This window comes from Limulus polyphemus, unplaced genomic scaffold, assembly GCF_000517525.1.
Source record: "Limulus polyphemus unplaced genomic scaffold, Limulus_polyphemus-2.1.2 Scaffold1050, whole genome shotgun sequence".
NCBI lineage: Eukaryota > Metazoa > Arthropoda > Merostomata > Xiphosura > Limulidae > Limulus > Limulus polyphemus.
Window position 1 is genome coordinate 213994 of NW_013666660.1, and position 12975 is coordinate 226968.

At 35.6% G+C, this 12975-nt stretch overlaps 2 protein-coding genes across 2 annotated transcripts in view; one reads left to right on the forward strand and one right to left on the reverse strand.

Moving 5' to 3' along the window:
* Positions 1 to 4633, forward strand: part of LOC106461871 (nuclear inhibitor of protein phosphatase 1-like) — a 28473-nt gene extending 23840 nt beyond the window's left edge. Inside the window, exon 5 of the mRNA XM_022388947.1 lies at positions 3389 to 4633. Within this exon, the coding sequence (XP_022244655.1) occupies positions 3389 to 3733 (345 nt within the window). The 3' untranslated portion in view covers positions 3734 to 4633. The remainder of the gene's footprint in view (positions 1 to 3388) is intronic.
* A 240-nt stretch (positions 4634 to 4873) lies between these two features.
* Positions 4874 to 12271, reverse strand: LOC111086372. The gene is made up of 4 exons (XM_022388948.1): positions 12123 to 12271; positions 11697 to 11807; positions 10877 to 11127; positions 4874 to 5164 (listed from the first exon to the last, which is right to left on the reverse strand). The coding sequence occupies exons 1-4, from the start codon at positions 12169 to 12171 to the stop codon at positions 5072 to 5074; spliced, it is 504 nt and encodes a 167-aa protein (XP_022244656.1). The 5' UTR covers positions 12172 to 12271; the 3' UTR covers positions 4874 to 5071.
* Between the last annotated feature and the right edge of the window lie 704 nt (positions 12272 to 12975).

The window sequence follows — 12975 nt, forward strand, 5'->3', positions numbered from 1 at the left end:
GCTACCTCGCTTTACCATGAAGTCATTTCTTATGGATGACCAAGGTAGATGTCTCAAATGCTTATCTACATATTTTCATATGCCGAGATGTTATCTTCGGTTTATTCATTATAGAGTGGTTTATCAATTTTGCAATCTCCCTTTCAGGCTTCCTTTGGCACCCTATGTCTTTTGTAGAATGATCAAGGCTTTTGTCGGACATCTGCACAATTGAGGGTTGCACTTCCACCATTACATTGATGACTGGCTACTGCTGGCTCATTCCGAGCTGGAGTCTACCCAGCTTCTTTTGGGGGTTGGTTGGTTAATCAAGTTGGAGTTCTTCCTTGTTCCTACCCAATATCTTATCCATTTGGGTGTTTTTTTCGACACTCATCTCAGTCAAGCCCAACCTTCTCTTTTTCGACCCTATTTGATGGAGCTGGCAGTTCTCAGTGCCCTTACTGCTCCCTCTATTACTGCTTGTGAGGTCCTATCTCTATTGGGGATGTGGTCTTCTATGGCAGCTCTTATCCCTATGGATGGGGTTCATGAGATCTCTTTAATGGACTCTCCACGACCAATGGAAACTTGCCTGGGATCCCTTGGATGTTCCTATTACCCTTCTTCCTTCCCTTGTAGATGATCTGCATTGATAATTTGTCAAGGCTCACACACATTGGCAGGTGTTCCATTTTTCCACATCATCCAAATCGGAATATTTTCACAGACACTTCACTTCAAGGCTGGGGGCATGGGCCGAGTAGCAAGTAGCTTCAGGTCACTGGTCTCATACTGAGTAGTCTTACTATATCAATATCCTGGAGCTTCTTGCCGTACATCATGCGTTATATCACTTTCTTTATCTTGCCAGCAGTCCTCTGGTTATGATTCATTCTGACAATTGTACAGTGGTAGCGTACATCAGTCACCAGGGATACACCCGTTCTCATTCCCTTTGTGGTCGAATGTTTTCTATTCATCTCCTTACATGTCATGTACTGGGTGTTTTCAACCTTGTCATGGATTGTCTTCCCCACTCTGACAAAATTTATCTGACGGAGTGGTCTCTAGATCCTCAAGTTTTTGTGGTTGTGCAGTTGCTGGGGTACTGCATGGACCTGTATGCACTTGCCACAATACTCAATACGAAGTTACCTTGGTTTTCGTCTGTGGTACCTCATCCACTTGCACTGGCTGTTGATGCATTCAGTCAAGATTGGAGAGACAAATTCCTTTATGTATATCCTCCCATATGACTTCTGCACGAGCTATCCACCAGCATGATATATGAATCAGATGAATTGAGTCCCTGCAAACAAACTACCATGACACCAAAGTAAAAACCTAGATCACTGGACTACTAGAGTACAGTGAGAAGAAAAGCTAACATTCCTACCCATGCACACCACTCCATGTCAAGTTTTTCTGATAGCCCCTTACTGGCCTGCCCAGCCATGGTTTCTATGGCTGCTTCAGATCCAATCTGCTAAACCATTGCCTCTACCCATAACTCCATTTCTTTTATATCAACCTCGGTCACGGGTAGTTCATCTAGCTCTTCCTATGTTTCATCTTCACACCTGGTTTTTATTCAGTTCTTGGCGAGGATATCTGTTCCAATCACCCTTCCTCCATAGATGTTTATCAATGTAAGTGGAACATTTTCCGCTGTTGGTCTTTGGGTCGGGAGCTTTCCCCCTGCTCATCCTACTGTTCCAATTATTATGGATTTCCTCACTTGGTTATTTGATCAGGGTACTTCTGTCTCCTCTATTGCGGGTAATCGGGCTGCCTTATTCCATACCTTTCATTTTTCCCAAGACCATAAAGTTTTACCTCATACCTCATCACTATTGTTGTGTTCCTTCAGGATTACTTGACATGCTAGGCATTCTATTCTTCTAGATTAGGATTTTAATGTAATGCTGCACTGCCTTATTTTACCTCCATTTGAATCATTATCATCTTGTTCCATGTTTCATTTATCCCTTAAAGCATATTTCTTTCTCCTTTTGGCCTGTGGATGTTGTTGGTTGGATTTGTTTGCCAGTGACATTTCATGAACTCTGTACCATTCGATTTATATTCTCCTTTACACGGATCGATCTTTCCTTTCCAAAACTTCAACAGCACGGGAGGGTAATTCCTCTTTATTGCTGATTTTCTTCCTGTCCATTTCCCACCTCTATTCCTGATCTGGTCCGAATAGACTTCTATGTCCCATTCGTGCTCTTCATTGTTATATTTCCCACTTCCTTCTGTAATAACTGTTCCCACCTATTCATTCCTTGGCAGCCATCCTTTGTTTGTGATTTCTCTCCCTTTACCAATTGGGTTCGGGTTTTAATTCGATTGGTTTATTCTTCCTTGTCTCCGTCTTTCCGTACTTTATTCCAGGTTTCTTCTCATCAGATTACTTTTTCCCTGGCATCTTATCTCCATCATCCTTTGGAGGAAATTCTTCAAGTGGGCATGTAGACCACTCCACATACTTTCATCGCTCACTATCTGCACTTCTATTGGTGGAGGTTTGTCACATGGTAGTTTACATGTAAGAATCAGTTAAACCATGTTAATCAAGGGGTGCGTGGGAGTGAAAGTCTTGTGGCATACAAAAAACTTTTTGCAAATAGAGGGCAGCACTGAAGGATAATAGTTATATATGTGAGCAGAAGTAAGTACCTGTCACAAATACATTTTCAGTATAGGAAAATTATAACCTTTGCAGTGCATTAACAGAATAACTGTATTGTATTGAGAATAACCTGTAGCTTTGAAAAAACATAACATTTTTTTCAGCCTTCTTCGAAAAATGGAACTGCATCATCTATGATTTGGAATAACATTTTTAGAAGAAGTGAGATGATTTGAGTTGTAGTCTACGAAGCAGTAGATACTAGTTGTCTTGTGATAGATGAACATATTAAAGGTGTTCACATGTTTCATTTTGGAATATTCCCCATTACCTGTGTAAATTTAATTGCCTTTTGAATCATGCACTTAGAATTGTTCTATGTTATTACTCTACACTTAAGAGTTTAGATCACATTCTATTATATTTTGATTTACACTCACCTGAAGTAGGGTGTCTTTGCCTGAAATATAGTTTTGAATCAAAATATGTCTTTTGGTTAATGTTGTTTTTTACTTTATTTTCCCCCCACTTTTTTATCTGTAAGCTGAGTATCTCATGCATTATACTCAATAGATAATAATAACATGTATGTAATAATATAAATTAACCATTTTAAATGTGGTATTCAGTATAATGCCAGGACATATGAGGATTATAGTATTAATAACTCATTGGCCTTTTTTTGTATTTATAAAACATGTTTCTTATTTTTGGAAAAATATATAAAAAAAATTTGTCCATGCATTCACAGGTAATTTCTTTTTACTATAGAAGCAGAAAGTGAACAGTACATCACTTGATCAAAATCTGGACAATGTAGTGTCTAAAGCTGGACATATGTATGGACATGTTTGGCATGATCATTTCCAAAGACCAGGGCATGGAGCTGTGAGTCCACTGTTTTCACCTTCTCTTTCTGCCAAACTGGGCTTACACCTCCCTAATCCTGCCCCAGAAGTAGATCTAGCCCCACCCACAGAGGCTCCCATGGTTCCTGCTTCTCTTGCCCATTATGCACCAGGAGTTGAGCCTGAGGCACCGTCAGAACCCAAGAAAAAGAAATATGCAAAGGAAGCTTGGCCAGGAAAGAAACCAACACCATCTCTTCTTGTGTAGCTTCCATTTCATCAGAATTCAATATGTTTTCACGTCACTGATCTTTTATCTAGCATTACAATCATGAGGAATGTAATAAACACGGATGAGTGTGAAAACTTTAATGTGACCGTGATGGATTTGGAGGATCTGTTTTCACTATCTGTAACTTGTTACCTACTGTAAACAAGTTTTTAACAGGTTGATAATGTTGACATCCATTATTCTCATTCAGAAAATCATTATGTCCAGTTGATAATGCACTATCAAAAACTTCTTTCTGTCGTGATGGCAGATAACCATCTGTCATTTAGTCTAGTTCCACTTATAGCCTATTGACTTATTGCCAGTGTCCCTTCTTCAGTTACCCATCAACCGACTACTATTGTTCTTTGTGTGATGACTGTTATTTACTTCCCAGATTACCAATCTACTGACTCTGCAAAATGATTGTTGTCAGTAATTAGTAAGGATAAATTTTAATACAGATTTTTTAATTAGTGTATTACCTTCCACTTACCTATGTGTTATACTCTATTCAACTGTCCAGTAAGTTAATTATAGCCTATTGCTCAGTAAAAATAACTTCTTGTGATGTGATCATTTTACTGTTTTCTTTTCATTATCTTATTGACCAGCAAGGATGATTGTTGCCAAGTAACCAATAAGAATATCTGTTCTTGTCTGTTAACAGTCTTCTCTTATTCACTAGTGTACTGACCAGTGATAATTACTATTTACTATTTCAGCAACCAATGTAATCCTCTCTTATCAGAAACCTTGTCCCTTTTAAAGTGTTAGTAGAAGATTGTCAGCTATGTAGTGCTAGCTAAAAATATCCATCATCAAGACATATAACCTTTTTCATCACCATATAACATGTATTTGTATTGAGTACATAAAAAGTGTAACACTTTTAAATATTGTGCTCTTTCTTTCTTTCAGGGAGAAAAACAAACTGGTCATTATTATTCCAAATTAATTTATATTAAATTGTGAATAGCATTATGTACAAATCTAACTACAAATGACATTTTCTTAGTCTGAACTAGTCTGATTAAAATAACTTCACTTTATTCTATAAAGACTTTATTTTCATTATGTGCATAATGTATGACATTGAACTGAATAAGTAAAAACTCAGTAAATTTCAGTGAGAAGCTTAAAGAGGTGCAAGATGAATATTTTATATATGAGATTTACTCTTTGTGGAAAAAATTAAGAGACAAAAAATTCTTATTGTAATAGAAAGAACATTCATTTCCAGTGTCATCTGTTCTTCAGTATATCACTTAAGCAATGCTGAAAAACTATCATGCTTATATTCCCAGTCAACCCAGGCATAGTAGGTGAACAGTTTTATGGCACACTACAGGCTCTTCTCTTGAAACCAATGTTGTCAATTGCTATAGTTCCACGTCCAATATTGTTCGTCTTTGCTATGAAGTAAAACTTGAGAAATGAAAACATTATGTTAATACATTATACTGAAAGAGATATTTTCAAATTATTATGGAATTTCATAATTAAAATTAAAAATAATTTATAAAATATGGTAAGTAAAGTATTAATTGATATTTACATACTTAGATCATATGTGATGGATTCCTATTACCATCCAAAACTGTACTGGATAGATATGAAACTGAAATTTCAGTTAGCACACTTCTCACAGAAATGTATTTGCTTGGTAGAAATCTTTATTATCACTTGATATTATGTTGTAGTAGGTTTCATTCACAAAAAAAATAACATTTCTGTAGCATTTAATATTTGTAATACTTGTGTCATTGAGGAGTGAATTGTGTGGAAGATGTGATCAGTGGTTATTTTAGCCATATCTTTATAATTTCATAGTTTATCTCACTGTAGCTACATTTATTTATTTGTCTCAGTCTGAAGCGAGATAGCTTTTGATAATGTAGTAACATGTGTTTAACAAATGTTACTATAAATTACAACAAATATTACTTTTACAATAAGATAACTGCTCAGAGAGAAAGATTGTTTTAAACACTGGATAGGGTTTATCCTATAATCAGTTAGAGGTTACATATTTAAACACAGTTTTCTGAACTATTTATGAACCTAAATGCTTGTGGGTCTATGATTGTTGGTTACAGGACCTGTAATAACATAGAAATCTCTCAAAACTTGTAAACAAACATACCATCAATATTGCATTTAATCCCACAATTTACTGTTGGAGTCCCTTCTGTATTTTATTTCAAAAAGATAGTAGTTTTTATTATTTGGTCTTTTTTTTATACTGAGTGTTGTAAGAAGTAAAAAAAAAGAATTGTTCAGTATAGAGGTCCAACTGATAGTGAATAATACAGAAACAAGTCTGTAATTTGAAGGTAACTTGCTTTCATCATAATTACATAACATATGTGTTTGAGATTAACTCTTTGAGTGTGTAATTAAATATTGGGTAGGTTCTTGAAAAGTGTCAATTATCCACCAAAAAATGAAATTGAGAATTTGACCTTTTTCAGTACTATTTCAATATCAAAATCCACTAGTTGCACTTTTGCCCAGTGATGTAAGGTGGGAAATTCAAGGATGTGCTAGTATCCTGATTGTCTCACTACGAGGAAAAGTTTTTTGACACCGTGAGGTAAATCTGCTTGTTGCACAAAATGGCCATAAATGTCAAGTTGAATAAATCCAATTAAAGCATCCAAAGGGTTAAGGAAAACACTGTAGATTTTTTGTAAACAGTAATAACTTGAAGATAAAATGATTAATAATACAAGTATGTGTTTTTATCTTATGGTAACTGTTGAAGGCTTTGGCTGCTGCATTATCTTAGATTGATATTGCTATAGTTTTTCATATTCAGGCAGCATAAATAATAGCTGGATGATGTGTTTGGCCAAAACACAATAAGAGAACAATTATTAAGGAATTGTACACTTACACAATAACAGACAAATTGTTTCTAAAGAATTACAACTAAATGTAATGCTTAGTGTATGTTTGTAAAAATAATTTATGATATTTTTATTATTAACTCATTTTTTTTTATAATATGTACATGCAACTTGCCCAAAGACCCAACTAAAGACACCCCAAATTATAAGTTATTGTTTAACACCCTGTTTGTGGGACAGGGAGACATGTTTGATGAATTGATTCCCAAACAAGTTTTTCTGGTACACTCTTTTCTTTTTTTTAATTCTGGTTAAAAACTTGAACTCCATACTATATCTGAAATGCTCACCACTATGGCCAAATTTGCACTAATTTCCAGGTTATGAGGCAGTAAAACCCATACTCCATTCCAAAATCCCATACAAATCACAGTAGTGGCTACACATGTTGCACCATACAAGATTTGTTTCCTCAGTCCATTTTCACCATGATTTGCACGAGTTATGTCAATAGAGGTGGCTGAGGAAGTTTCAATAAAGCTTACTTGCCACTGTAAGATGATCAGGATGGTAACTCTCTGAACATCAGTACTTCAACTATAGCACATAGCATTTGTCCAGTCCCATGTAAGGTGGTCCGGGCTCTTCACAAGGAGCTTCTATTCCTTCCCATACCATATGACCTTCCTCCTCATTGGTGTATCAGATAAAATAGTGTTTTTCACCGGTGTTTTCTACACAATGGATCCCTTCTCGTCCTACTGTTCTTCATTTGTCTGAATTTGTTACCTGACTGTTTGACAATGATTTTCCATTTCTCCCATTCCCATCAAATGTTCTCCTTTCCCTATTGCTTCATTCCTTTCATCTCATTCATCTTCGTCATTCTATGCCCATTCCTGATTGGGACCTCACTTTTGTTCTCCATGCTCTTAACCTACCTCCTATCAAACACATGGCCATATGTTCCCTGTAGCATTTGTCCTTCAAGACCTATTTTTTGTTTCTTTTTGCCTGTGGTCATTGTAGGTCAGATGTTTTCACCATCGACATATCACGTGTTCTTTAACACCATTCCTATGTTCTCCTGTATCCAGATCAGTTTTTCTCCCAAGACATTGGCAGCTCGTGAATATGATGTCACATTCATCCATATTTCTATACTTTCCATTTCCAATTTATATTCGTGCTCCAATTTGGATCATCTCTTCTGTCCAGTTTGTGCTCTGTGATGTTATATTGCTCACATGGTTCCCGTTTCCGCTTGTTTATCCATTAGAACCCTTCCTCTGTCTGTGATATTTCCCCTCCCACCCATATGGGATGGATTCGCCAGCTTATCAGATCTGGCACTACTCCCTGGCTGCCCGTTTCCATTGTCCATTGGAGGAAATCATTCTGGCTGGTATGTGGGCCACATCTAATACATGCATTTCCCATTACTTTCATCATGTGGCCATCTCCTCCTCATCTGGATAATATATACTGCCTCTTGTCATTCTCCACACCTCAGTTCAACTGTAAGCGGGTAACTTAATATTTCTTTACTCTCCTTTCAGGGTCACTAATATACATGTTGGATCCTGCTCTGTGGCGAGTGTTGCCTGTCCGGGTATACTAATCCATAAATCTGCACTGTATATCCTTTCTGTAACACTCACTGTTGAGATAGGGTGCTCCACAAGATTCTTATTGGGTTCATCCTCCTAGACCCTACCAACTCATGAACTATCATGATTAAAGCAGTGTCAGGATAGCTGCCCATCCCTCTGATCCTGCTTGAAAAAATAGGACTGGCTTGCTTTTAAAAATAGGGTTTGTTTCATGGTTACTCATTGCATTCCTCCACACTTCCCACTGCATCCCCCCCCCCACTCTTTGAGTGGAGGACTGGAGTCGTTGCCACTTACCAACCAGCTCCTAGCTTGCTGGGGTGGTGGACCAGGGAGGCATCTGCCTGAGTGTGCTCAATCCCATTCAGTTGAGAGAAGAGCAGTGGTGTTCTGTTGGTGTATATGGTGTGAACCCGCCTCCTACCATGAACCAAACATACAATACCTAGTGCCACCTGTTTATGAACTGTAGATGTTCCACGAAAGTGCAGTTAACCCCTCCAGCTGCGAGCCCTCATCCCACTGCAGACTAGATGATAAATTCCCAATGCCACCTGGTTCTGTTGTGTAGTGCATTTGCACATATGTCCTGCTTTAGTGGTTAGAACGGAAGTTGTTCTTCCATTTTGCTTCCAAGCCTGAGGTGCAAATGGTTGGGATCCTCCTCTTACCATGGACTGAAAGACAAATACCCGATGCCACTTGGTATTGGACTGGAATATTTTCACAATGGGCAAAAGAGTATACCTGGTCCAGATGTGGTGCTGTCTCCCACGGGTGTGCTCTCTTTGGATGCTTTCCGAAGGGCATTCATCTAGGCAAGTTTTGCACCGGTCTCTCCACCAGGTCAATGTGGGATTCTAGATGAGGTAAGGTATCGTATCGGAAGTTGTAATTTTCCTAAACTGAAAATTTATTTCTGATAGATACCTCCACACTTACCACTCCCTACTTTCAGTGCTTATTTTTTGCCTCATCTCGAAGTGAAGATTGGATTATACAGTATAGAGGGAGCCAGCTATACCAGGAGGGTGTGTCGCACTCTTATTGGTGAAGGGTTGCCACATGGTTATTTGCATGTTACAGCGCGGCTGTATCACGTTAAAAACGTGGGGTAGGTGGAAGTATCAAGGCTAATTGCGGGCGAAAACTTTGTGCATATAGAGGACAGCACTAAATGAGAAAAGTATGTGAGAGGAAGTATCTATCAGAAATACATTTTCAGTTTAGAAAAATTATACCATTTAGTCTCATTAACTTGCGGACTGTGTGTTAATAAAAAAAAAATGGGTCAGAAAAAAACAATTAGATCAAGACTGAAGAATATGAATCTTATAAGATGGGCCACTAAAATAAAAATACTTTTTAAACTGTCTTGGCATTTGGTGAAGTATCGGCTTGGAGGGGGCTTTTCCTTTGAATTTTCTGAGCTTATCTATGTTTTGTGTGAAAATGCACCATGATAATTTGATTAGCATTATTGAACATGTTGATTAATTAACTAACTTTCAAAACGATTTCATACAATATATAAGGACCTATATATCTGTATGTGTGTGGCTCTTGTAGAAAGAACTTCCATATTTTAAGTTTACTCTGGGCACCTAACTTCTGTGCGGTCCTGAGTGTGATGGATCACTCACCATTGAGAAAGGTAACCAAATCTGGTGATTTATTCAGGCTAAGTTAGATTCGGAATAAGTCTTATCATTCAACTATGATTTCTAATTTTCATGGTTATTAATAGGAATAATATTAATTATTATTGAGAATACCACAATTTTAAGAGGTAATCTAGCGAAATAATTAAAATGACTGTTTTTAGAAGCTTGGTACCTAAGAGAGATCATCAAACTTAATTTCTGTTTTCTGATATGTTAGTGTAAATGCAATGCACCTTCAAAAAACATAAGCAAAACGGTTCTTAGTTTTGGTAAAAGAACCCCGCACGTATCATACACTGACTACGAGGCTGAATTAGACTGTGATGGCCTGAAGATGACAAATTAACAGTGGCTCCTAATTTTATATTGATAAAGATGCCTGCTGCAGTATAACGTTAACATTTGGTTAGTGTGCTACGTTAACGTAAAGCGTCTACTTCAGAGTAGATAACATTATTGCCGTTAACATCCAGCTACGTTAGATACGCGTTGTTATTAATAAAGTAGTATTTTGACGTTAATATAATATTAATGAAATGCAATCTTGTATTATTCTCCTTTCGGTTCTTCCGAACAAGAATTAACAATTACTGTAAAGTTGTGGTTTATTATTTTACTATAAAATTAACGTTATTTATACTAAGGGGATTTCCATGTGCTTAGTCACACAGCTCGTGCGATAATAAAATTTTTTCTTAAGTGTAAAGATCGCCTTTCTTTTTTAATATATGTAAATAGTTTTTTACTAACAGTTTTGATTAAGAATTTTAACAAACTAATAAAGTTGTTCAAGAACTTTTACAAAGTATGAACTATAATATCTGCAAACATGATGAATTATACGACGCTAAATTAATATTAAAAAAAAACTGTCTTAAGCAATACGAGACAAACAATAATTGTTTTTAAAATAACAATGTCTACTACATGATTCCTGTACTTTAGAAAATAAATTTCTGTCAAATATTTAGGATTATTAAATAGTTCAAACTTAAGCAATAGTTTACTCACCTTGATATCTTGAAAACTTAAATCAATATCTATTTGAGCACTTCGCCAATAGATATAACTTTCAGATACTGATTTGATGTTAAATCTATAAAAATCTTCTCCGTCTATTCTCAATTCGTAAGCCCCCACACCATTTATGTAGTAGTCAACAGACAAGCACCCTCTAGCGACCTCATTCGAACTAAAATATGGCGTCTTTACTGTAGCCACATTATTGTTAGATTCTACAGCGTCAACAACCAAGAAAAATCCTGAAATTAAAGATAATAATTAGATTAAGATATTTATAAGTAAATCATATTAGAATATTCAAGAAAACATTTGTTGCACGGTTATGCTGCCAGTCTCAAGAAAGCCAGGAAATAAAATTTGACATAATAAATAAAGTTTTAATTGACAGCATTTCATTTTTCTGTTATTATCGAAAGGTTTTATCTAATTCTTTAACTACTCATTCTGTAATGCCCTCAAATTAACACTATGTCGCACGTGAAAGTTAACTATCGTCTTAAACTCCTCCGGTGGGACAGCGGTAAGTTTATGGACTTACAACTCTATTTTATTGTTTGAACCGATATTATTTTACATTTATTGAAATTCAGAAATGTATTCATATCAGTAACTTTTTGTTGTATTGGGGATAGAAAGTTATTGGTATTTCGTACTATTGCTATACCTTTTCAGAAATTGTTTTCATACAGTTTTTGTGAAAGTTATTTGTAATTTACACTGACCAAAACATTTTTAGTTTTATCGTTGAATTATTATCCAATTCAGTATTTCTTAATTGCACCACTATTACTTTTTAAAATATACTCACCTCGACGTTCTCCTATGTTGTCATATTTTCTCACCCATTTAGCGTCTGCGTTAGTATTAATTAAACCACAGTCATGGTCTTCGAAATTACACAGAAAGTCTAAGGCCAAACCTGAAAGTACAAATGATAGTAAAAGTTAGATCACTCTTCGTTCAAATGATCATGGAACGTTAAACAGTTTTTACTTTTATATAGTAAATTAAAAATCCAACATCCCAATGCATAACCCATTTGTGAGTCGAACATGCAATTAATAATAATACATATTTTTGCATACTATCTATCGATTGTAACACAGATCCTAATTGTAAGGATAAAGGTTTCAAACACCTTTGACTTTGTATCCCTAACGAAGTACTTAGTTATTGTTCTAGTTAAAAATCGTTTACTTCGTAAAACATTATGAAAATAATACAAAATACTTACATTTGTTTATCATTGAAAACACACACACTAATGAAATGCAAGTCTTCATGGTTAAAGATAGTCTGACGTTCTTTTTCTATTTGGCTTGCTCCTTTCCGTGTTATTTTTGTGGTTCAGTTAATATAGCTTTGCTAAGAAGGAGAATAGAAAAGATAACCAGTCGACAGGTTTGAGTTCTCAGCAGAAAATCAAACAGGTGGCTTTAGAGATAATAGTGGTGTTTATCGCTAAGCGTTTAAATTCAATTACTATATATACTGCGAACAACAGCATTTGACAAACTATTGCACAACGTAGACAAATATTTTGTGTTTGCAACACTTTTATTTTGAACTATCAAGTCGCTTCACGCAGACTGTTGCTCAAAATGTTACGAGAAATTGAACACACACACACACATATAAAAAATATAACGTGTTAGAAACAATTTCAGAACTTTGCTACTTCAGAAATACCAGTTGGCATAAATAATTTACTAATTTGGTGTTTACATGCTATCGATAGTTTTCTTCTCCACTTTGAAACAATAATATCTGATGGTCCTTGCCATTTGGAAATTTGTTATAAGAAAAAATTATAACAATTCCACTAATTCTGCTTATAAGATAATTTTGGTTTAGAAAGTTTCAATAAATAGTTTATAAAACATTTTTATTTCATTTACAAGAACAAATTCAACACTTTGAAACGATATTATCTAATATTCCTTACCATTTTGAAATTTGTTATAATAAAAAAAAGTTACAACAATTCCACTAATTTTGTTTTAGGTAGTTTATAAAATATTTTATTTGCATTTACAGAAACAATTATGAGCTTTCTTCATTTAACTGACGTAGACATAATTAAAAAA